The sequence below is a fragment of the Lissotriton vulgaris genome, chromosome 2_1 (genome assembly GCF_964263255.1).
Source record: "Lissotriton vulgaris chromosome 2_1, aLisVul1.2, whole genome shotgun sequence".
Lineage (NCBI taxonomy): Eukaryota > Metazoa > Chordata > Amphibia > Caudata > Salamandridae > Lissotriton > Lissotriton vulgaris.
In genome coordinates this window covers 1,660,276,753-1,660,298,767 of record NC_141687.1, presented here as the reverse complement: position 1 = coordinate 1,660,298,767, position 22,015 = coordinate 1,660,276,753, and the positions used below count along the sequence as shown (strand labels likewise).

At 41.2% G+C, this 22,015-nt stretch overlaps 1 protein-coding gene across 8 annotated transcripts in view; it reads left to right on the top strand.

The window, feature by feature from the left end:
* Positions 1-22,015, top strand: part of PHACTR4 (phosphatase and actin regulator 4) — a 633,103-nt gene that overhangs the window by 347,924 nt on the left and 263,164 nt on the right. For 6 of the 8 annotated variants that reach the window (XM_086957577.1, XM_086957578.1, XM_086957585.1 and 3 more), the window contains 3 exons: positions 6,637-6,804; positions 16,820-16,900; positions 17,298-17,522. In XM_086957577.1, the coding sequence (XP_086813703.1) occupies positions 6,637-6,804; positions 16,820-16,900; positions 17,298-17,522 (474 nt within the window). The remainder of the gene's footprint in view (positions 1-6,636; positions 6,805-16,819; positions 16,901-17,297; positions 17,523-22,015) is intronic. The other 2 variants (XM_086957584.1, XM_086957583.1) reach the window with 1 other exon arrangement.

Below are 22,015 nucleotides of genomic sequence, written 5' to 3'. Positions count from 1 at the left end.
TTGAGGGAACAATAACAAAGGCAGACGACGTGGTGGTAACAACACCAGAGCCTCCACCACCACCAAACAGTGACTTGTTCACACTCCCTCCAGACCATTTAACACCAGTCGGAGGGCGAATAACACAATTCCTACCAGTCTGGAACGCCATGACTACAGACAGTTAGGTGAGACAAATTATCCAGTTTGGTTACTGCCTGGAACTAATTTCTACTCCACCCAATATACCGCCCAAACACCGTCCAATGCACAGAGAACACATCACGCTGTTACAAGAAGAGGTGCTCTCCATGCTACAAAAAGGTGCCATAGAGCCTGTCCCATTTCAACATCAAGGGACAGGAGTATATTCTCTATACTTCCTCATCCCCAAAAAAGACGGATCCCTCAGACCAATATTGGACCTAAGACCTCTGAACCAATACATACTATCAGAGCATTTCCATATGATCACTTTACAACAAGTGCTCCCACTGCTCCAGCAAGGCGACATCCTGGCTACATTAGACCTCAAAGATGCATACATTCACATCCCTATAAATCCAGCTCACAGGAGATACCTCAGGTTCACAATCGAAGGTCACCACTACCAATTCAAAGTTCTCCCCTTCGGGGTAACTACAGCACCAAGGGTTTTTACAAAATGCCTAGCAGGAGTAGCAGCACACCTCAGAAGGCAACACATCCTTGTGTTCCCCTACCTCGACGATTGGCTCATAAAAGCCAACTCATACGCTCAGTGTGCCAGCCATACCACACAGACAATCCAGCTACTGCACAGTCTAGGGGTTTCCATAAATTACCCAAAATCACATCTGCAACCCTCCCACATACAACAATATCTGGGAGCAACAGTAAATACCTTAGTGGGGAAGGCATATCCAAATCCAGCCAGGATAGCCAACATACAATCTCTCATTCTAAAATTTCAGATACAACACTCTCTACCAGCTCGAGTGTTCATGCAGCTTATAGGCATGATGGCCTCCTGCATATTCTTCGTCCCTCATTCTCGCCTTTGCATGCGTCCCTTACAAGAATGCCTAGCACGTCAGTGGAACCAGGCTCAAGGACAATTAAAAGACCTAGTGTTGGTAGACAGTCGTACTTACAACTCTCTGCAGTGGTGGAACCCACAAAACCTTTCCAAGGGGTGACTGTTCCAAGAGCCAGTTCCACAAGTAGTATTAACAGCGGACGCATCACTGACAGGTTGGGGAGCCCATCTCCTTCAATACACAGTCCAAGGTCTCTGGACAGTCAAACAGAAGACACTACATATAAACCAATTAGAGTTACTAGCAGTATTTCTAGCGATGAAAATCTTTCAGAAATACTTGTACAACAAGGCTGTGTTAATCCGGACGGACAACATGACAGCCATGTACTACATCCAAAAACAGGGAGGGACACACTCTCTGCAACTCTCTCACCTAGCACAATGCATATGGGAGTGGGCGATTCCACAAAACATTGATCTCCTGGCAGAACATCTCCCAGGAATAGACAATCAGATAGCAGATCTACTGAGCCGACACAGTCAAAAAGTACACGAATGGGAGATTCACCCTCAAGTTCTTCAACCATTCTTCCAAAAGTTGGGACATCCAGAAATAGATCTGTTTGCACAAACGAAAACTCAAAATGCCTGTCCTTTGCCGCCAGGTTCCCACACCCGTTGTCACAAGGCAATGCGATATGGATAAACTGTTCAGGCAGATTTTAATACACTTTTCCACCAACCCCACTGATTCCATTAGTGGCACGCAAACTAAGGCAACAGTCACTCATAATGATCCTAGTTGCTTCCACATGGGCAAGACAGCCATGGTACACAACACTCCTGGAAAACTCTGTAGTCCCCCACCAAAGGCTGCGCCTTTCGCCACAATTGATAACACAGAACCATGGAGAAATCAGGCACCCAGATCCCAATCAGATGAACCTAGCGATCTGGCTCCTGAGGTCTTGGAGTTCGGATATCTTAACTTGCCTCCCGACGTTATCAAAGAAGCAAGGCGTCCCACTACCATCGCATGCTACGCAGCTAAATGGAAAAGATTTGTAATCTATTGTAATAATAATCAAATCAATCCATTGGATGCCTCCATCCAAAACTTGATTTGTTACCTGCTACATCTTCAAAGATGTAACCTAGCATACTCATCAATAAGGCTACACCTTGCTGCTATAGAAGCATATCTTCAAAACAGACATGTCTCCCTGTTTAGAATACCACCTATCAAAGCTTTTATGGAAGGACTTAAAAGAATTATCCCTCCAAAGCATCCACCTTCTCCAGTCTGGAACCTAAACATAGTACTTACCAGACTCATGGGACCTCCCTTCGAACCACTTCATATATGTGAACCACAATTCTTAACAAGGAAGGTTGTTTTTTTAATTGCCATTACCTCCCTTAGGTGGGTAAGTGAGATACAGGCACTAACCATTCAGGAACCTTTCATGCAAATACACCAAAATAAGGTAGTACTCTGTACAAACCCTAAATTTATGCCAAAAGTTATCTCCACTTTTCACATCAATCAGTCCATAGAATTGCCAGTTTTCTTTCCAAACCCGCAGTCAGTAGCTGAAAGAGCTCTACACACACTAGACGTTAAAATAGCTCTGCTATATTATGTTGACAGAACAAAATCATTCAGAAAGACAAAGCAACTATTTGTTGCCTTTTCACCACAACATAAGGGTAATCCCATTTCCAAGACCGGAATAGCCAGATGGATCGTTAAATGCATTCAAATATGCTATCAAAAAGCAAAGCGCACTTTAACAGTTCCCCCAAGAGCATCCATGGCTTTCCTAGGAAATATTCCCTTAGAAGACATATGTAGGGCAGCTACATGGTCTACCATACACACTTTCACTAAACACTACTGTGTTGATGTGCAAGCTAAGCAACAAGCTGCTGTAGGCCCGGCTGTCCTTAAAACTCTTTTTCAAACCACTGCAGCTGGTACAGGTAACCACCGCTAGAGGAGAAACTGCTATACAGTCTATGGAAAATTATATTTTAATGGTATCCTATCTACACCCAACATTAAAAACAGTGCATCATCAGGACCCTATGTCAAATGCTACTGTCCTGATGAAGCTGGAGGAGATCGCATGACTCCAAATACCGCAGAAACATGTTGACCTTTATAACATCATAGTATATATAAGTTTAATATACTTAAGCACTGTTTTTAATGTTGGGTGTAGATAGGATACCATTAAAATATAATTTTCCACTTCTACAACCCAATCTTAACATTCACAAACTTTTCTTACACAGTTACTTTAAACACTGTTTGGTGCACTGCTATCTATTTTTACCCTCCTTATGCCACATACACCAACCCATCACATTTGAGTTTTTTCCACTTGATTAGGTTACAGTTCACCTAATTACAAGTGGTTTTTCATCAAATTCCGTCGAGTGAAGGATCCCAAATGATGTAGGGCAGCACAGGACGGGTATCTGATGGGAATCATTTCGATGTTCACCACGTACCATCAAAATATAGACTTGGTGACTGTTCCCTAACCAACACTTTTGGTGACAGGTTTGCATTTGTTTGACCTAATGGTATTTTGTGTTATTAATGATTTCTAGGGGATGATACCATTATAGGTCATTAAATATTCCCCATTGACCCTCTTCTTATCTATTGTCTACAGTAAACATTACATTTCATATATTTACAACAGCTGTTCATTGCTTCGTTCTTAGCGAGACTGCATATATTTTTCAGAATGGTCTGTAGACTTGAACTTGGGACTGTAAAAAGACTGTCCCCCCAAACTCTATAGCATGCAAACAACCAGACAGTCTCTTCATCTGTAGGCAAGGGTGGCATTAGTCACTCAAAGCGGGGAGGGACCGGGTGAGTCAAAGTAGGAGAGCACTATTCATCCCCTTCTCCCCATGTGCACTATAGTTTATTTCCCAATGAAGATAAAAAACCCTTACAAGCACTTATTCTTCCATGCACTTGTCTGTTCACTCACTCACCTTTTAATTATCCATGCACTCAGTCACTCGTTCATTGATCCATTGACTCCTCTAGTTATTGACACATACTCCAGAACACCCTTTGACTCGCCCATCCACATTACCACACACACAAGCGTGCCAGTGATTGAAAAAGTATGTTCCCTAATAGAGTAGTCTGACCTATTTGGCTTTGCTAGTGCATCTTGGTCTTGCAGTTTACCTGGGCCAAATTCGACTTGAAAGGTGTGCTAATGTTCACCTAGCAAGTCCCTATTGTTTAATCAGTTTAACATTTTCCAAATTTCATGAGAGTTTCTAGGGGAAGGTTGAGCCTTAAGCTCTACATTAAAGTGTAGCCCGTACGCATGGACGTTTTGAGTTGCCACCCTTCGTCGTTAGCTACTTCAGGGCTTGTGTCTGTGTGGATGTTTAAGATATTTCTTAATTTAGGAACAGTTCTCTTTTAAGGCATCCATGATGAAGAAGCACTGTCTTGCAGTTGCTACTCCGTTTTGGTCTCTGAACAGCAGTTGGCATGTAGTGAATACCTAAAGTGTTCTCGTTGGCGTCATTGGGGAGGATCACTCTGATACTCAGCTCATGATAAACACATTTTTCAGGGTCTGAAGGATCACTGTTCATATGGTAGCCAGCTCATGACAGATTGGCCAGTGCCATTGGCAGCTGGCCGACAACTGCACTATTGTGTGTCTTTGTGAAAGTAGGCTTATGATCTGCAAACTCGTTACAGACTAAGAGTATGAGTATGATACCCAACCTTAGAAAGATCAGGTTGAAAAGGCTAGCACTATGTTTATACAAGTGGACTGATGCTCGCAAGACCATTTCAGTGTGCGAAGGTTGTGGAAGCCATTGTTCCATATGGAAACGTACTCACAGCCTCACCCTCGGACATCCTCTACTTCCCCTTTACAGTAGGGCTGTCGTCAATGATCCACTGAATGATCAACAAATCTGAAAATATGCTCCTCCATGAATTTATTGTAAGTACATTTTCTTCCAATTCAGTAGTTTGAGGAGAGCATCCATAGTGACTTTTTTAACACCAACATGGTTGATTCAGCTTTTCATTCTTTTGATATCCGTGCAATTAATATTGTGACTTTGTGCAATTTTAAGTTTTTTTTTTTATTTTACAACTCTCTATTTCAGTTGTAATGTATGCTCTAAATTATTAATTCATTATCAAATCAAATTGTTCATTTTGGATATAGAAAATCCCTAAAACACAATACATCACAAATGTAAAATTGAGAATAAAAACAGGATAAAACATTAGTATAAGTTAATAGCATTGATTAACAGCCAATGTATACAAAGTGTTGATGCCACAAAACTACATTAGCACATAGAAAATATGATATAATGCAGCATGGAATTCAAGTTGATTATAAATAAGGTTAAAAATAATAAAAGCTTAGATCCGATAAACATATCAAAATGCACTGATAATACACACACACACACAAATCAATACTACATTACTGAGCACCAGAAATATGGGAAAGCCAGGCAGCATGCAAAAACGTAGTAATTGCAACTGCAATCACCTCACTGGTGTCGAAGCGCGAAGTCCAGGCCCATATTGCCGGAAGCTCAAAAGTTTGCTCGAAGGTTTTAGCCATTGCTTACACGGTTTGGCATATGTGGGGCAAAAGAAAGCCAAGTGATGGAGGGTTTCTTCTGCTAGACTACAGAAGGGGCACTTAATCTAGCTACAACACGAGGGGCATTCTGCGGATGGTTAAGGACACTCCTCACAAACCTGTTTTCTACTTTACAGAGTTCAGCAGACCCAGCGTGTCCCCAGATTTCTGCTCCATACATCGTTGAGTTTTTCACTTTAAGAATATAAATCTCCACTACTGGAGCAAGAGCGCTAGCTCGGGCCTTCTTGCGCAGTTTGGGGACAACCCCAGCTTCATGTTGGAGTTTGAGAGCGCATTTTCTTATGTATGTGGATCAGCTCATTTTATGATTAAAACATACCCCCAAAGTACACAAACTCCTGCACTTGTTCAAGTGAAACACCCTACGCCACAATCTTATCCCTGGCACCATAAATTTTGTTTGTTGTTAAGCTCAAGGCCTTGTGCGTTGCAAAAGTTAAAGAAAGATCTACTATTGCCTGCAGACCATGTCGAATTTTGGTTATTAATAGCATGTCATCTGCAAAAAGCAGCATTGCGATTTTATGGGCGCCCAATTTAGGTGCATCATTGCCAGAGAAATCGAATTATCTAACTAAATAATTCATGTAGATCGTAAACAGTGTGGGGGCCTACCCACAGCCCTGGCGAACAACAGATTAAATGTTTGAAGAGTCAGTGAGCTCACCATTGTTTCCATATCTAACGATAGCTGTATTTTTAATTCATGATCACTTTATTACCTAATGGTTGTCAGGATGTCATGCTCTACGCCCTGGTAGTGCTTACTGTTCCGCACTGAATACGTATTTCAATCTGCAGAAGGGAATGTCTTGTAGTTATCTGTTTTTCCCTTACTCTTAGTTATCTAGCTTCTCCTGGCCAGATTCATTGGTAAGGTCACTAACCACACTAGACTTGAAGTAGATTTTCACTCTTGTGTTTATATTTTGTTCTTGCCTGCAGCTGAGGAGCTGGATCAGCCGGGTCCAGGCATGCCTGATGTCACAGACTCTGCCGATGCTACACCACCCATCAAGAGGAAAAGCAAGTTTGCCACCTTTGGCAAGATCTTCAAGCCATGGAAGTGGCGGAAGAAGAAACCCAGTGATAAGTTCAAGGAGACTTCGGAAGGTAAGTGTAATGTCGTACAAATATACAATGTGCCCATATAAGGTGAAATAGGGGATACTTAAATATAGCACCTTACCCAACAAGGTCTCTCACGCAACTACCTGTTATGCTTTAAACTACATTCCAACTCTGTGCTCTGTATTCCATTTGACATCATACTGCCTGCTGACATCTAGGCAGGCTACCATACTATATCACACTTCTACTTTCTTCAACAAGCTATCACAACAACTGACCAACAAAACAATATGAATAATACTGTATAATCTAAAATATTGCAGACACAACATTTTTATAAAAGAAACCTCATATTTGCTGGTTGCCAAAATAGATCTTACAATCTTATTTCACATAGTCCTTTAGATATGATGGAACAAAACAACTGTGTGTACTTCTTGTACGTTCTCCTGGTGCTTTTTATTATGATCTCTGTACACCATTCCACCACACCCTCAAACCTGGAATCTGACTTCAAGTTCTCATTTTCAATTACACTGGATTTAGAACAACTACCAGACTATTTTTCCATCCTTGAACTTTATCACATTCCTCAAACACGTCCTCACTTTTATGGGTTTAGTATACTTGGACCAACCCATACACCCAACTGGAACTTTGATCCATACCGAATCCCCCCACATATCTCACTACACTTAACTCTTTTCCGGTCATCACATTTAAAATTTTATTTTTTGTTTTTTAAGTTGTGATCTTTCCATGCTCCAATTCCATTGAATGTTATCCCTTTAATCCAATCCATCCAACTTCAACACAATGAGGTATTGGGTGATCTTCCTTTGAATAATTCAAATGGAAACTTCTGTGTAGTAGAGCGTGGCCTCATGCGGTGTGCAGTAATACATTTCTGTAACTTCTGTTCAATTTTAGAGAATTTATACTAGATAACTGTATATTCTCTTTTATCACTCTATTAAACCTTTCTAGAGCTTCATTAATTTCAGGATGGTTTACAGAACACTTTTGTGTTCTGTTCCACATGACTCCAGCAAAGCTTCCATTTTCTTGAAACAAAATTGTGGCCCATTGTCAGATAAGTGATTTTGGAAAATATTCCTTTTTAAAAACTCTGCGCAAAAACGCAATTAGTCTCAGAGGTTATTTCCTTTTCACATCCTGAGTATAAATCCATCATGACTACAGGGAAAGGGGTAGTTCACTCGCCTCTTTATGGTTGCCTCTTGCCATGGACCATCCAGTAATTTCCTACACACCATGGTACTTGGTGTGAACACGTCGCTATTCCTACACTCTATCTACTTTAACCACACGTTCAATACTTAAGTCCATTCCTGGCCACCAGAAATTCACTCTTAAAGTTAATGTGCCTCCTCAATCTCCCCTCAACGAACTAGGAGACCAATTTTGTTCCTCTCAAAAAATGTCTCTATCCACAGCTATTCATCAAATACATTTACGCAGGTTTTAGACATAGCTTTTCCTTTCTCTTTACCGGTTTGTATTTTCTGTATAATTTCCATGAACTCCTAATTCTTTTTTTTAACTCTTCTTTCGACCCATTTTCTGTTAGTCTTCCCATTGTGATTTCACACACTTCGAATGGCTCTTTTTAAAAAAATAAAAAAAAGTATTTTACCTGAGTTTTATTTAGCGCGAACTTGACCCGATATTGGGTATCAGAGCGCTTTACATCAGCACCATTTGTGTTTCACAAGGACACATTAATTTTTGTTTGGCAAGGGGAGATTAAGTGATTTGCCCAGAACCACAAGATGTTGAGTCATTGCCGAGACTCGAACCCGGTTCCCCAGATTTGAGGGGTCTTCTTCCTGAACTTCATCTGAAAGCCCAACTTCTTCTACTTCTCCCACCAACCTGGATAAACAATCCACTATCGGATTACTGTCTCCAGGAACATGATCCACCACAAATTCTAAGTCCTGCAGAACCATCACCCATCTTCTGATCCTTGATGATATGTAACCTAGACCTTTCTTTTGAAATATCTCCCTTAAAGGCTTATGATCTGTATCCTCTCTAAAATAAGTACCCCAGAGGAAATTCCGAAACTTATTTAGTGCCCAAAATATAACCAAAGATTCTCTCTCCACAACCGAATAATTTAATTCTGCTCATCATAATCTCATTGATGCACAGGCAATTAATTGTTCCTTACCATTTCTTGTGCTTCAACAACGCCCCTACAACGTTACAACTAGCATCAGTTACTCATTGTTTCTTCCCGAGGTACAAAATCCGGTAAATTAAGCGCATTTTCCAAGTCTCTTTTTAAATCCTCAAATCCTTCTTGACACACCAAGATCGACTTAAGTTACGTATTCCTCACCAGTAACTGTCTCATGTTATTAGATTTGTCATGGTGCATTCAATTTGGAAATAGTGTCCACAAATTCCTGCTTTGGAGCCACTCCTCTTCCTGTAATAAAGTGACCCATATAATTAACCTCTGTAAGGATCCAAGTGTCTTCTCCACAGGAGTGCCAGGAACAGTCGACAAGCCCAGCCCTTCCCCCCTGCACCTATTGCATCTATCAAGCACTAGAACAGAATGGTGGTATGGAGGGAAAGGAGGGAACAAAACAAGGAAAGGCAGGGAAAAACAAGACTCTTCTGGCTGGTATCCCTCAGGGTGAAGACAGGCACTAAAAGAAATGGGTTAGGTTAATGTAAGCCAACAATAGACAGATAATAAAACATGCAACCGTTAGCTGATTCTTACCTACTTGACAGTAAAAGGTTTGTATGCAACTAGTGGATGTGACTTGTGTGACATTACTAAGTCAGCAGTTGTAAATGGTAGGCCTATCTACAACAATAAAGTGCGATTACCTCTTGGATGCAATAGAGAGTATGCAATGACTGTAAGCAAGGTTCTCTTACCAAGAGGTTCCAATAGTAAGAACACTGACTGTCCAGATGAGAGGCAATGCGAATGTTATATGTCTCATCCGGTCTTCTTGCCCTCGCACTGTGGCGGTTGCCAGTCTCCAATAAGACACCAGTAAGTCCAAAAGAAAAGAAATAACATAAACAAAAAGATCCTGGTGGACCACAACTCCCACAATCCCTCAGATCGACTCCAGGCTGGTGCTCCACAAGTCTGGCCGGCCGGCGGAACGACGAGTGTCCAGCCGACGGGAGGAACCGCGAATACCCCCGCCGAGAGCCTCCTCCGGTTCGGGGAGTCTTATTTCCGACTCAGGAGGGTAACAGCTCTCCAAACACAGGACAGCCTCAATTGCAGGGGAAAAAAAGGAAGGGGGAACCGCCTCGGGACGCTTGGAAACAAAGGTAATTCAGGGCGGTAGGAGAGGGGAACAACCGGGCAACTGGTATGCAGCCGAGGACCGTTAAGACGGTGGTCGGCTTGAAACTGGATCAGGAACGAGCTTCAGAGAGCGGAACAAAGCAGTGATTTGGGCGAACCAATACAGCAGCAACGGCTCCTACGGAAGTGACGTGCTCACAAGGAACACCTAAACAATAGAACGCGAAGCCAAGTAGAGCGGGGAGGTCAGGCTTTTGTCTCCAGCTTGATCCCCTCGCGCATGCGTGCAAAGGACAACGCGATCTGATCGGAGGACTGGCAGGCGTGACAACCTCTTGCTGGGCCAATCTAAATTTTTCTCTTTTCAGCGTCAAACCTGCATCCATTACTTTTTTCAAAGTAACTTTCACTCCAGCATTATGCTCAGTTAGTTTGCTCCCAAAGATCAAAAGATCATCCTGATAACATTTAACACCCCCAACTCCTTTTAAAATTGAGACCATAACTCTCAAAAATAACGACGATGCGGATACAAGTCCGAAAGGCATTCTTGTAAACTTGAATCCACCCATTAGCATTATAAACATAGTTTATTCCTGAGAGCTGTCCACCAATTGTGTATGGTGATAAGCCTGTGTGAGATCTAATGTGGTGAATTATTTCTCATCCGCCAATGAAGAATATTGTGTAGTGGAAATTCATCCACAACCACTTCCTTATTCAATGCTCCTAAGTCTACACACAGTCTAATATCCCCATTCGGCTTCTTGGCTACCACAATCGGTGCCAACGATTCAGTAGCTACAACTTGTCTTATGATCTTTTGTTGTTGCAATCTTTCTAATTCTTGTTCCACTTTACCCCTTAATGCTACAGGTACTCTCCTAACTTTCACCACAGCCGCTTTTGCAACATTTCATGCAACAAACTGTTCTTTAAACAAAGAAGGTCATTCAGATACAAAATTACTCATATTAGTTACCACTTCTTGCTCCTGAACCTGGCGATCTGCATTTGGATTCAAAGTAACGCCAAGTAGCTGTTGATTTGGCCACCCAAACACCTAATTCCCATTTATAGCCACATAAACTTTACCCACCATATATCTTGTTCCCAATTCTACACATGCATTAAAATCTCCCATCATGCTTATTGCTTGACCACCTGGCTTTATATCCATCACATGTAACTTGTGTTTTGCTTGAAACCAGCGTTCAGATGTGTCCTTGGATATAGTGGTTAGGTGCAAGCAGGAGTCCTATTTCATTTCCAGTTCCACCCCTTCAATGTTTTCTATACCACTGGGATAGTTCTGTGAAGTTTCTTTGATTTGAAAGACAATATCTTGAGAAATTTCCCTTACCTCCTTATTTTGTTCTTTCCTTTGTCTATTTCTACAACATTTCTGGTAATAACCTTCCTTGCCACAACTGAAGCGTGTTACAAACATCGCAAGGCTCAATTTGGTTTTTTATTTATGTCCACTTCTACCACAGCGAAAACACTCGCCTGGCATTTTGTTTTCCCAACTAACCCTGTTGGGATCTTCCTTGGTTAAATCCTGTGTTAATTCTTTTTTTTATCATGCAAACAGTATCCTCACTCTTCTCTAGAACCTGGCTTACTCTTTTCATGCTTTAGCATGGGTTCCACCCTTTTTGTGACCAGAATCACCTCTTCCAATGTTGACTCAGATTTCAGCCACAGTTCCTCTCTGATTTCATCATCCTTGTTTCTTCATACAAACTGGTATCTAATCCGTTACTCGCTGGAACCCCCAAATTTGCACGTTGCTGCAAACTTCACAGACCTGTATTATATTCTTCATCCGATTCATCACATCCCTGTTCGCGTAGACCAAAAAAATAATAATGTTCCATTATCGTGCTCACTCTGGGTAGATAATGTTGGTCCAGTTTCTTAAAGTATACTTCAAATCCATTAAGACCTCTTTTCTCCTCCGCACTTAATTCAGGTACATTTTCAAGAACCTCCTGGCCCTCCCAACCTGAACAGTGAAGTAGCAAGGCATACCTCCTATCAAAACTTCAATTGGTTCCACAAACCGAGCATATGCCCGAATATAGTTCCCACTTGCTCTACTTTGTTGGCTCACCTGGACTGCTTAAGAAAACCATTGGTGGCCTTACATTTTGCATGGTCGCAACACAGTATAATTTCTTAACACTGCGAAGTTAATGTAGGTTATTAGCTTTATCACAAGAACAACTTTTGTGCAAAAACAATAAAAATAACACAGCTCAACAGTACTTTATCATACAATGCAATTAAGTGCCTATCACCGTGATGCAAGCACAACTCTTCACAAGGTGAGCTTTTCACTGTGTATACATTGTCCACAAATTACGACACCAATAAATAATGGTGTACTTATCACAGTTTAGCAACAGAGGGCACAAATGAGAAAATTGGTGTTGCATAAACCTCTGATAACGACATGCAAAGGTGTGCCCACTCACCGTACTGTAATGTTGGTAGGCAATAACAATATAAATTTAGCACAATGGTGTGCCTGGCTTGTTTGACAAGCTTGCTAGGTAATGCAATGCACTGGTATGCCTATCACCGTAGAGTAGTAATGGTGAGACATTCACCGTATTGAATGTTAAACAATGGTGTGCCTATCACTGTACTGAAGGCGCAATTTTACATTGCAGTAAGATGGCTGCCAATTTAACATACAGCCCAGTACACTTTGGTGTGAGCCTCTCACTCTAAAATAAAGTTTTTTTCTTGGCACGTTTCTCTTGCGGCCCAATCCTCCAAAATAGCCGCTATTAGTCTTTACGGGCACACACAGAGACTGTAGCATGCCTTTCAATAAACCATAGGCTGCCCAATCCTTCAAAATGGCCATCTGTAAAACATGGTGCGTGCCTTTCAATAGGAAATGGGGTACAGCACACTGGTTCCTCCGGCCTCACATGAACACCCTCAACAGTACCTCGCTCCTCTGCGTCTCACCATCCAATTTTGCTGCTGCCTTGAATTTAGATGCACCCCACCTCGCGAACTTCAGTGATACCACCGGATAGCTCCTTTATTCCTCTGTACGCCCACAACGCTTGTAAATTTCTTCTTTTTCCCCCCTTTTTGTGCTCCACCCTGAAACACCAGTTTAATTTACCCCATGGTGGAAGTGCTTTTTTTTTTAATCCCACAATAACAGCAAGTGTACTATACAATGTAAGGTGAAATAGATACTTTAACACCTCACCTCACCCAACAAGGTCTCTCAGGCAACTGCCTGTTATGCTTTAAACTACCTTCCAACACTGTGTTCCATATTCCATTACATTCCACTAAACTATATTGCAGTAAGGACACCTGAAATTGATGTTGTAGGCTGTGAGCTGTAATCTGAGGTGATGGACACTGAAAGCCGAGATCTAAAACAAAAGTCTCCAAACTACAATAGCTGAGGTTTGAGTTGATTGGTGCAGGGTTAAAGCACATAGTTTTCCACATCGGCTTCATTTGTAACATTTCTGGATGTTTTGCTAATTTCTTGAATCTCAGATTGGAATCAGCGGACAGTTTGGGGTTTAACAGGTTAGCCATGTCTTCCTATTGCTTACCTGTGAATGTGTTATAATTTTTTTCACTGCTAAGCATCCTTCTACTGGGGCTGTTTATTCCAGTAGATATGAGGATTTATGCGATTTGGGGTTTCTCCAATTAATTTGAGCAGTTGTCTACTCAGACTATACATAATCTTAATTTTTCTGTTTCTTTGGTGAAGGAACACCTCATCTCTGGTGTGGCAATAAGGTTGTTTAGCGGCAATTTCTAACTGTATTATGTCACTGGATCAAGGTTCTTTTTTAATATACTTGGGACTAAAAAATAGGCTGCCTCCAACTAATTTTATAGTGAGTGTTCGACTTTGTGGTGGGTCTTCCACTTAAGTCCATTCATTCTTGTCTTTCAAGTTTCCGTCATAGAATACTTTTATTTTAGCCTTTATTTCTGCTGCGAGAGTTAGTGAACTGTAGGTCTTGTTCCCCCCCTTTTGATAAACTTTCTTTTTTATTTATAAATGAGTTTTACATCCATCAAAATATTTATTTGTTTTTCCCTTCTCTTCTTGGAGGAGGAATATATGCAGAGGCTAGACCCAAGTAGGGCAATAAGCCACTGCATTCATGGGACAAGTGTGCTCAGTGTGGATGATAATTTATGATTTGAATATGACGAGGTAGGTCTGTATGTTCACCAACTATTTCCAGGTGCATTTCTCTTAAAAACTATTATCTTAAAAACGGTTACAAGCTGGCAGTAAATGTTCTGCATATTGTTTCAGAACTCACTCGACTAGAGGTGTTGGTGCAATTTGTGTATTTTTAAGTGGGTTGTCTGTGCTGAGAATCTTTGAAGCAGCTGCTTGGTCCTCTGTACATTCTTTTGCCAAGCATTATTTCTTGGGCATCGAGAAGAGATGCATCTATTTTTAAAAGGCTATTCTCCAGTCAATCTTAGCGTGACCAGGTGTATTCTTCAGACGCCTCCTGGAGGGAATCTATGGAAATGGTTCACATAAGGTATCTACGGGTACCACCATCTAGTCACAGAAACAAGTTATTTGGTAATGTTCTTCTATGTGCATTGTCTAGCACCCGCAGATTTCTTACAACTTTCTGCAACCCCTCTCTTGGATTGGGTGTGCTTCATATATAGAAGCATACCGCCATAATAGAAACCCTCAAAGCTTTGATGCCAAATTTGCATAAAATGCATCCTGGTGCCATTTAGGTTAAATGTCATGAAGAAAAATCCAGAACCAGTCTGTGCCTAAATTGAATATTCATGTAAGGAATCTACCAGAACTGGATCATCCTTTTGAATGAATTTTTACAGATGCTAAGGAAATTGTTCTTTTGCAGAGAGGACTAAGTGTCAGAAGGCAGTACCATGAGATGATCTCCAGGCCATGTCCCTACTCCTCTGCTACCATTCCTGAGCCGCTTGCATTTTAATCGTGGCTCTATGTTCATAAGTCTTTTTTTCTTAAACATTCTGGGCTACAGCTCTAGAGTTTTAGTACATGAGTGCACTCTGGTGACCCTTCACTATTTCTGACTTGGGAGCAAGCTGCTATTCTATTTTTTTCCCTTTACTTGGAGATCCATCGAGGCAATCCGGTGGTCGTCGCAGCTAGCTGCCTGTCATGGTTCTACCTAGTCATTCTAGCAGTATACTCTTGTATTGGCAGACTCAACTCTACTAACAAAACATATATAAATATAATCTTGAAGTGACACCAAAGCTTGCCATGAACTTGGTTTTGTTTACAATTTGTTTTCACTTCTGATCAATTGTTGGTAATCAAGGGTAGCCTTTATGTATGACAACACCCTCACATAAGTCATTTAGAACTCTTCATTGATACATATTTAGGAACCCCATCTAGGTCTCATGGACATCCTAATACACCACCATGTTCGATCATGCTGGTGAACAAGGTAAATAAACCCACTCAGACTTAGCTATGCCAAAACATATGTAGCATGATTATAGTAAAAAAAATGTGCACATAAAATGCATCCTGTATGGCATACAGTAATGTACACTATTTGAAATTGTACCTTAGTGTCATGTAATGTAATGTAAAAAGTAACTGGGGAACTTGGTTCCACTGACCAATGAGTTATGTTACATTGCTGGTGTATGCGTGCTCCGATTTGGTTGCTCATTTTCATAAATATACATATATGTGAGGGTGCACAGTTGTATTAGTTTGCATTTACAGGTTTAAACATTACACATCTGAGTGAGTTTCAGCGGATTATATATCTTTTGTAGTTCCCCAATAATATTAATGTACCTGTATACAATCAGTATGGATGTTCAGCCTTTTGTAATAACTTGTGGTGCGCTTTACTCTGGTCGATGCATACAGTACTTTTAACATGTCAAAATTCCCATCGGTGTTGGAGGCATGGTTTTGCGATTTTTAAAAAAAATCAGTTTAGATGTGTGCTTCATTTTTATCATTAAATAGTTTCTCTGTTAATCTGAGCTTGCTCCACTTACTACTCACATTTTGCACCTCTGTGCATGATTTACCTATTTAGTGCACAGCCTGGCTTCTCTCAAGTTGTCTAATGTTGTCTTACCTTGATATTGTACCGCCCTCTGATGCATTAAGTTGCTTGGTCCTCGCTCAACAAAAACCTTAAATTAAATTCAGTGACAACTAGCCTCTTTGGTGTAGGAAAAGAGGCTTTGCACCAGGCTGAAGTCTTTAAATACAGTAGAAGAATCACATAGAGATCTGTCTAGAGTTTGTTGCTGGCTGGGTTTCACATTTGAAATATCTAATTTGTGTGGCCCAGCACTCTAAATTGCGAGTATAATATTTCGAAATTCATCTCTTCTTGGGAGGACCTCAAATCCGGGTGATTTTTAAATTTGCAAATAAAGGCGGAAGCTTGTAACCCATTTAAAAAGACTGCACGAAGGTGAAATGCAGTGTTATAAATGTTAGATGGTGGTGAGGGAGGTAACTGTTGATTAAAGGGCTTATATGAAGAGAAAATGGCAATACAATTGCTGCCCAGTTAAGACCCTGAGCGGCAGCAGTGGGCTTTTTCTATTTAAGCCACAACCCTGACTTCTGCAAAAATGTGGACTGTTTTCGTTTTTTCCGTTTTTTTGTGTTTCTTTTTTCTGAGCAGCTTCTCTTTTTGTGTTTTTTTTTTTAATTTGTTTTGAACTGAATGTCAGTTTTAGAACGAAAGATTTCCATGCGAAAATCCAGGCAGGAACTGGTTAAGAGAGGGGTGCTCTTGGCAGACCCCGAAGAGGGTGAGTGAAGGCAAACTGTACGTTCCCAACCCCCCACTCCACCCCCCAGTCACCCTCCGTCCCTCCTTCTTTCGTTTCACCCCATGTGATGTTTGTGTCCCGCACTGTTCTCCTCCAGTTACCACCACCTTTCACCTCAACCCCTTAATCTCACATAGGCTTTTTAACCTCCGTGTGAATCTGTCTTCTATGCAAAAATTAACATGATGCTGTCCTTGTATGCCTGCTAACATCTTGTTTGTGTGCATCTTTGACCAGACGTGCATGCCTGTCTATGTGCATTGCTGCACGCTTCATCGTGTTTGCTCAAACCTTTTGACTGGGCCTAGAATGCCCAGAAAGACCAATAATGCCCAACCTTTACATTGCTTTTTCTCTTCTAACTTTTAAACTCCAGATGGAATAGAAGAAGAAAAGCATGATGTCTCCGTTGTACGAAATGGACACCCGGTCCCTCCCCTTGCCCCTTTGCCTTCTGAACCAGCAGAGTCTGAATCCGGAAAGAGGGCGAGTGTAAATAAGCCCCCGTCTGTGTCGTCTGAGCGATCAGAGAGTGAGTCTGGGAGCAGGGTGAGCGTCCCTAAGCACCCACCAGTGGAGGAGCCAAGGAAGAGACGCCCAGGTAAGGTCGACAAAAACACTTTCTGCAAGGCTTAAGGGTGCATTAAAGTACAAGGGTATTGGTGCTCCTTTGACTGAAAGCAAATAGCATGTATCTATTCCCTGGTCATCCGCAATGCTATAAAAAAAAATCGAGGCCTGGTTCCCCTTGGATATTGCCCATTTGCAAGGCCTTTTTTGACCATTAAATATCCACATAAGTGTTTTTCACTCTAGCCACGATTGTAGAAGTAAAGAACAAGGAAGGGGAATGCAGACTGTGAAGGGAGAATTGAGGTAGTCTGGCTCTGCAGCTTTCATCCAGTGCATGGAGAGGTTTCTCTGTTGCAGTCTAGACTAGAGAGCACAATATGTATCCACTTTTGACCTGCTTCAACCCAGGTTAAGTTTAACTTAGAATTATGTGACCCTCCAGCCCAACCCCAGAGCACATCATGCAAGACAGTCAGCGTAGGATTCTACTGAGGATAGTGTCACAAAATGGTCAAGCTATGCCTGTTGAAATAAAGAGGACTAACTTCAAGCAAGGGGTAACCTCCTTTGCCGAGGAATGTCTAGCGCACATTCGGAGGCAAGGAAGCTCGGGTACTGTTGCAGGACTATTGTTCTGGGCTTTGATCTGGCAAGCCAAGACTATTTGCCCCCCTAGTCCACAAGACATCAAACAGGTTCTCTGGGGCAGAGCCCCAGAAAATGCAGTATGAAGGTTGTCACCTTTACAAGATAGACAAAAACAACCCGAAGGGGAACCATTATTTTACTCATCAATCACTGTGTCCTCCAGGGAATGTCCTTTACACTGCATGAAGTCTGCCAGCTGCATAACCTGTAGTGCTCAGTACATAGTACACTTACTGTAGAGAAGCTACGAGACTAGTTGTGGGGGACTTAGATTTTCTGTAGAAGGGCCTTCTAGCACCCCAGAGTTTCAGGCAGATAGATTTTGGCAGTAAAGTGGTCATTGCATATTTTCGGCCGTCTGGATGCCTGGCATATACTGGGAGTGGTGACATTTTGGGTTCATTTCCTGATCAGCAGAACTTTGTGCTTTTTATTTGTTGCTAAATGTCACCAAAAATGTTTATCACATGCATTTGGACTCCACTTGAGAGGGGGGGGCGGGAAGGGAGGGGAGGGGAGGGTAACGCAGGAAAGGACCAAAAACACTTGAATTGGCTTGTGGTGATATATTAAGGACGTTTGTTCATACATATGGGTATTCAGACGTTGCTTATAGATCGGGGAGGGTGTAAACATCTCTCTGGAGAACACAAAATGAGGGTACTGTTCCATAGCACTTCTTTTTAATGGTCAAACACTATTTATGCTTCTATTAGCGCCACCCAAAAAGTATGATTTTCCTACTTTGTGCCTTATACTAAGTAATGCTTGCTAGTGCATATGGATGGGAAATTGAAAAATATCAGATTTTTGCTTCAAATTTCCCAGATTAATTTACAGCTGTTTGCATACAGGCTCAGTAGAAACCAATGCTTTTGAGGCAAAAAGCAGTTAAAGCTATATTTCTTTTTGTTGAACTGTTTTCTTCTGAGGGTCATTATTTCCAGGTTGCTAAAAATAACATTTCTTGCAAGATGAAATGAGCAATCTGACGACCAATTTTATTACAGTTGTACCAGCACACGAGCCTTTGCATGATCACTCTATCCTGGACCTCTTTCGAGCTTGCAACTACTGACCAGGTTGCCAATACTTTAGGTTCTTTAACTTCAGCTTCTCCGTTGGATGTTTGTCAGCTTAAAAAGTGGCTATGGTCATTATTCCCTACCTCACAACTATATGAGACTCGTTACTCTCCACAGGTAAAGCACTTTCTACCTAGAAAGCATCTATAGTTACCCTACTACTAAACGCCTGTCCCTAAAAACAATTAAACCTAATGTTTCGACAAACTTTCCTCTGATTTCTCTTTTACCTCTATGACCAAAGCTTACAAAAACTCTCATTAATAAACAGCTAATGAGTTTCTTAGAGACACTCCAACTTCTCCACCTGGTTTAATCCAGTTTTTGGGACTTTCTTACAGAAACTGTGGCCACCAAAATCTCAGATGATATACAGCTTATTCAGGCCTATTTGAGGAGTAGCTACCCATATATGGTTAGATACATCCCACACACTGGCCTTTTAGATTATCTGCCTCGTATATCCCTTTAACTGTTTACAACTTCTTTTTTTAACGAACGTACTCACTGAAAGGGTAGAACTGGGCAATTTTAAGGCCACGCCCCAATCCCTCCACCAAACCACTCCTTACTGGAGTTCCTTGGGCATTAACCCTCAACCTCACATTGTCTGTCCTAAACGTACTTCCGTTAGCCAAGCTCACTGATTCACATGGATTTGTTTCATGCCTATGCAGATATGCACAACTTATTCTGAGACTTAAATGGAATGCAGAGTAAGCAGCTCTCAACTGTTCCTCTAATCTTTTTTATATATATTTATTAGAGAGTAACAAAACATCAGAATAAACATCCAAACAAAAAAACAAAAAGAAATTTCACAAAACATTTCATCTGTCATTTTTCTGATTTTACCCCTGAACCCCCCAATTCCACCCCCCAGGGATTGCTACGGGGAGGGAAAAGATAGGCGAAAACAAAAAACCATTGATAAGACAAGTTAATCACATTATATCACATTATATCACACTTTCTACAGTATATATACAGTATGTACAATTCATCCGGGCTTTCCTGCTACTTCAATGATCATTAATTTACACGATCCAACCAATTAATTACGGGTTCCCATACTAATTCTCCTTCCCTACGAGCCCGTGGGACTCTCCGCTTGAAAACCAGGAGCTCCCACTTCCCAACATTTAGGAATTTACTAAACCATTCGTGTTCTGTTGGGTGAGCAGGGTCCAACCATGCTGTTGCTAAACATAGTCTCAGCGAGGCTATTGCAATATAAAATAATTTCCGCTCTGATGTCGTCATATTTGAATCCACTACCCCCAATATAACAGCCTGAGATGTTAATAAAATCATAAATCCAAAAATTTGCTCCAACCGTTGTTCAATTTTGTTTAGCAATGGAGTCCAGCTGGGGCAGGAAGAAAACATATGAAAACTCTCAGCCGCGTACTCCCCACACCTAGGGCAGTTGACTCCCGTGATCCCACCCCATTGTTGTATATGATGTGGGGTTATATACAGATTAAACCAAGTTTTAAAACATTTGACCTGGAGGTTAGCAGATATAGTAGCAGTATGACTAAGGCATAATGAATCTTCGCATAGCTCTTGCACAGCATGTAGTCCGATCTGCCAACGGCTAAAATGTTTGGATAGATCATCGCTCCTCTTTTTATTTACCATTGTATAAATCACAGATATAGTGGAATCCCCCCCCTAATAGCCTCAACTAATGGGATAGAGGTCCAGCTAACAGTTTTCCTAGAAAGAAAATCACGAATTTGTAAGAACTTGAAAAATTGCTGATTGCTAATATCAAATTTCTGTCTAATATGTTCAAAGGTCCGTACCCCCTTATCTCAGACCAGATCCCCTAACATAGTAACTCCATGTGCAGTCCACTCTCTAAAATACCCATCTGCAAAAATTGCTGGCAAAAGAGTTTTTCTTATTACCGGAGTATAGATATGTATTCTTCCCATATTATATAATTTCCGCACGGGTGTCCAGACTTTAAAGGCTGCTACTAAAACCTTAAACTTCACACGTTTAAAATATGCAAAATCAATATGTCTGAATAATAACCCCTTCACCTCTTCCCCATAAATTAAACTGTAAATTGATGTCTCACAATCCTCTACATCCGGACAGTCCAGCAATACAGCAATATGGCTCAGCGTGATTGCCCAATAATAAAGCTGGAAATTAGGCAGAGGCCAACCCCCCCTCTCTCTGGGTAACGTCATGAATTTGAGGGCTCGTCTCGGTCGTTTACCAGCCCAGACAAACTAGGAAATTATACGTTCTAATTTTTTAAACCAAATTGTTTAAATAATAGCTCTAAAAAGGTACAAAATCTTTGGTAGAAAAATCATTTTGACGACATTGCATCTACCCATCAGTGTTAGCTGAAGGTTATTAATCCTACTCAAATCCTTTTCCATCTTACATAACAATGGTTTGAGGTTTAATCTCCACACTTTCCTCTGAAATAGAGCTGATCACTAGTCCTAAATATTTTGCTTTATCAGTGACCCGAGAGTCTAGCAGCGAAATTTTATCATTACAAATAATTTGGGTCTTAGAGTCATTCAAATGATATCCTGACAGCTTACCAAACTGTGAAGTCAAATTTAGGATTTCTGGCAGTGCAAGCTGAGGAGAATCTGTCAGGATGGCAAGCTCATCCGCATACCCCAATAGTTTAGTATCCCCACCCCTGGATCTCACCTGCCGGATCATATCATTCAAAAGAAATTTTCTAATTAGGGGATCTATATAAATTGCAAACAATAAAGGGGAACAGGGACAACCCTGCCGTGTGCCT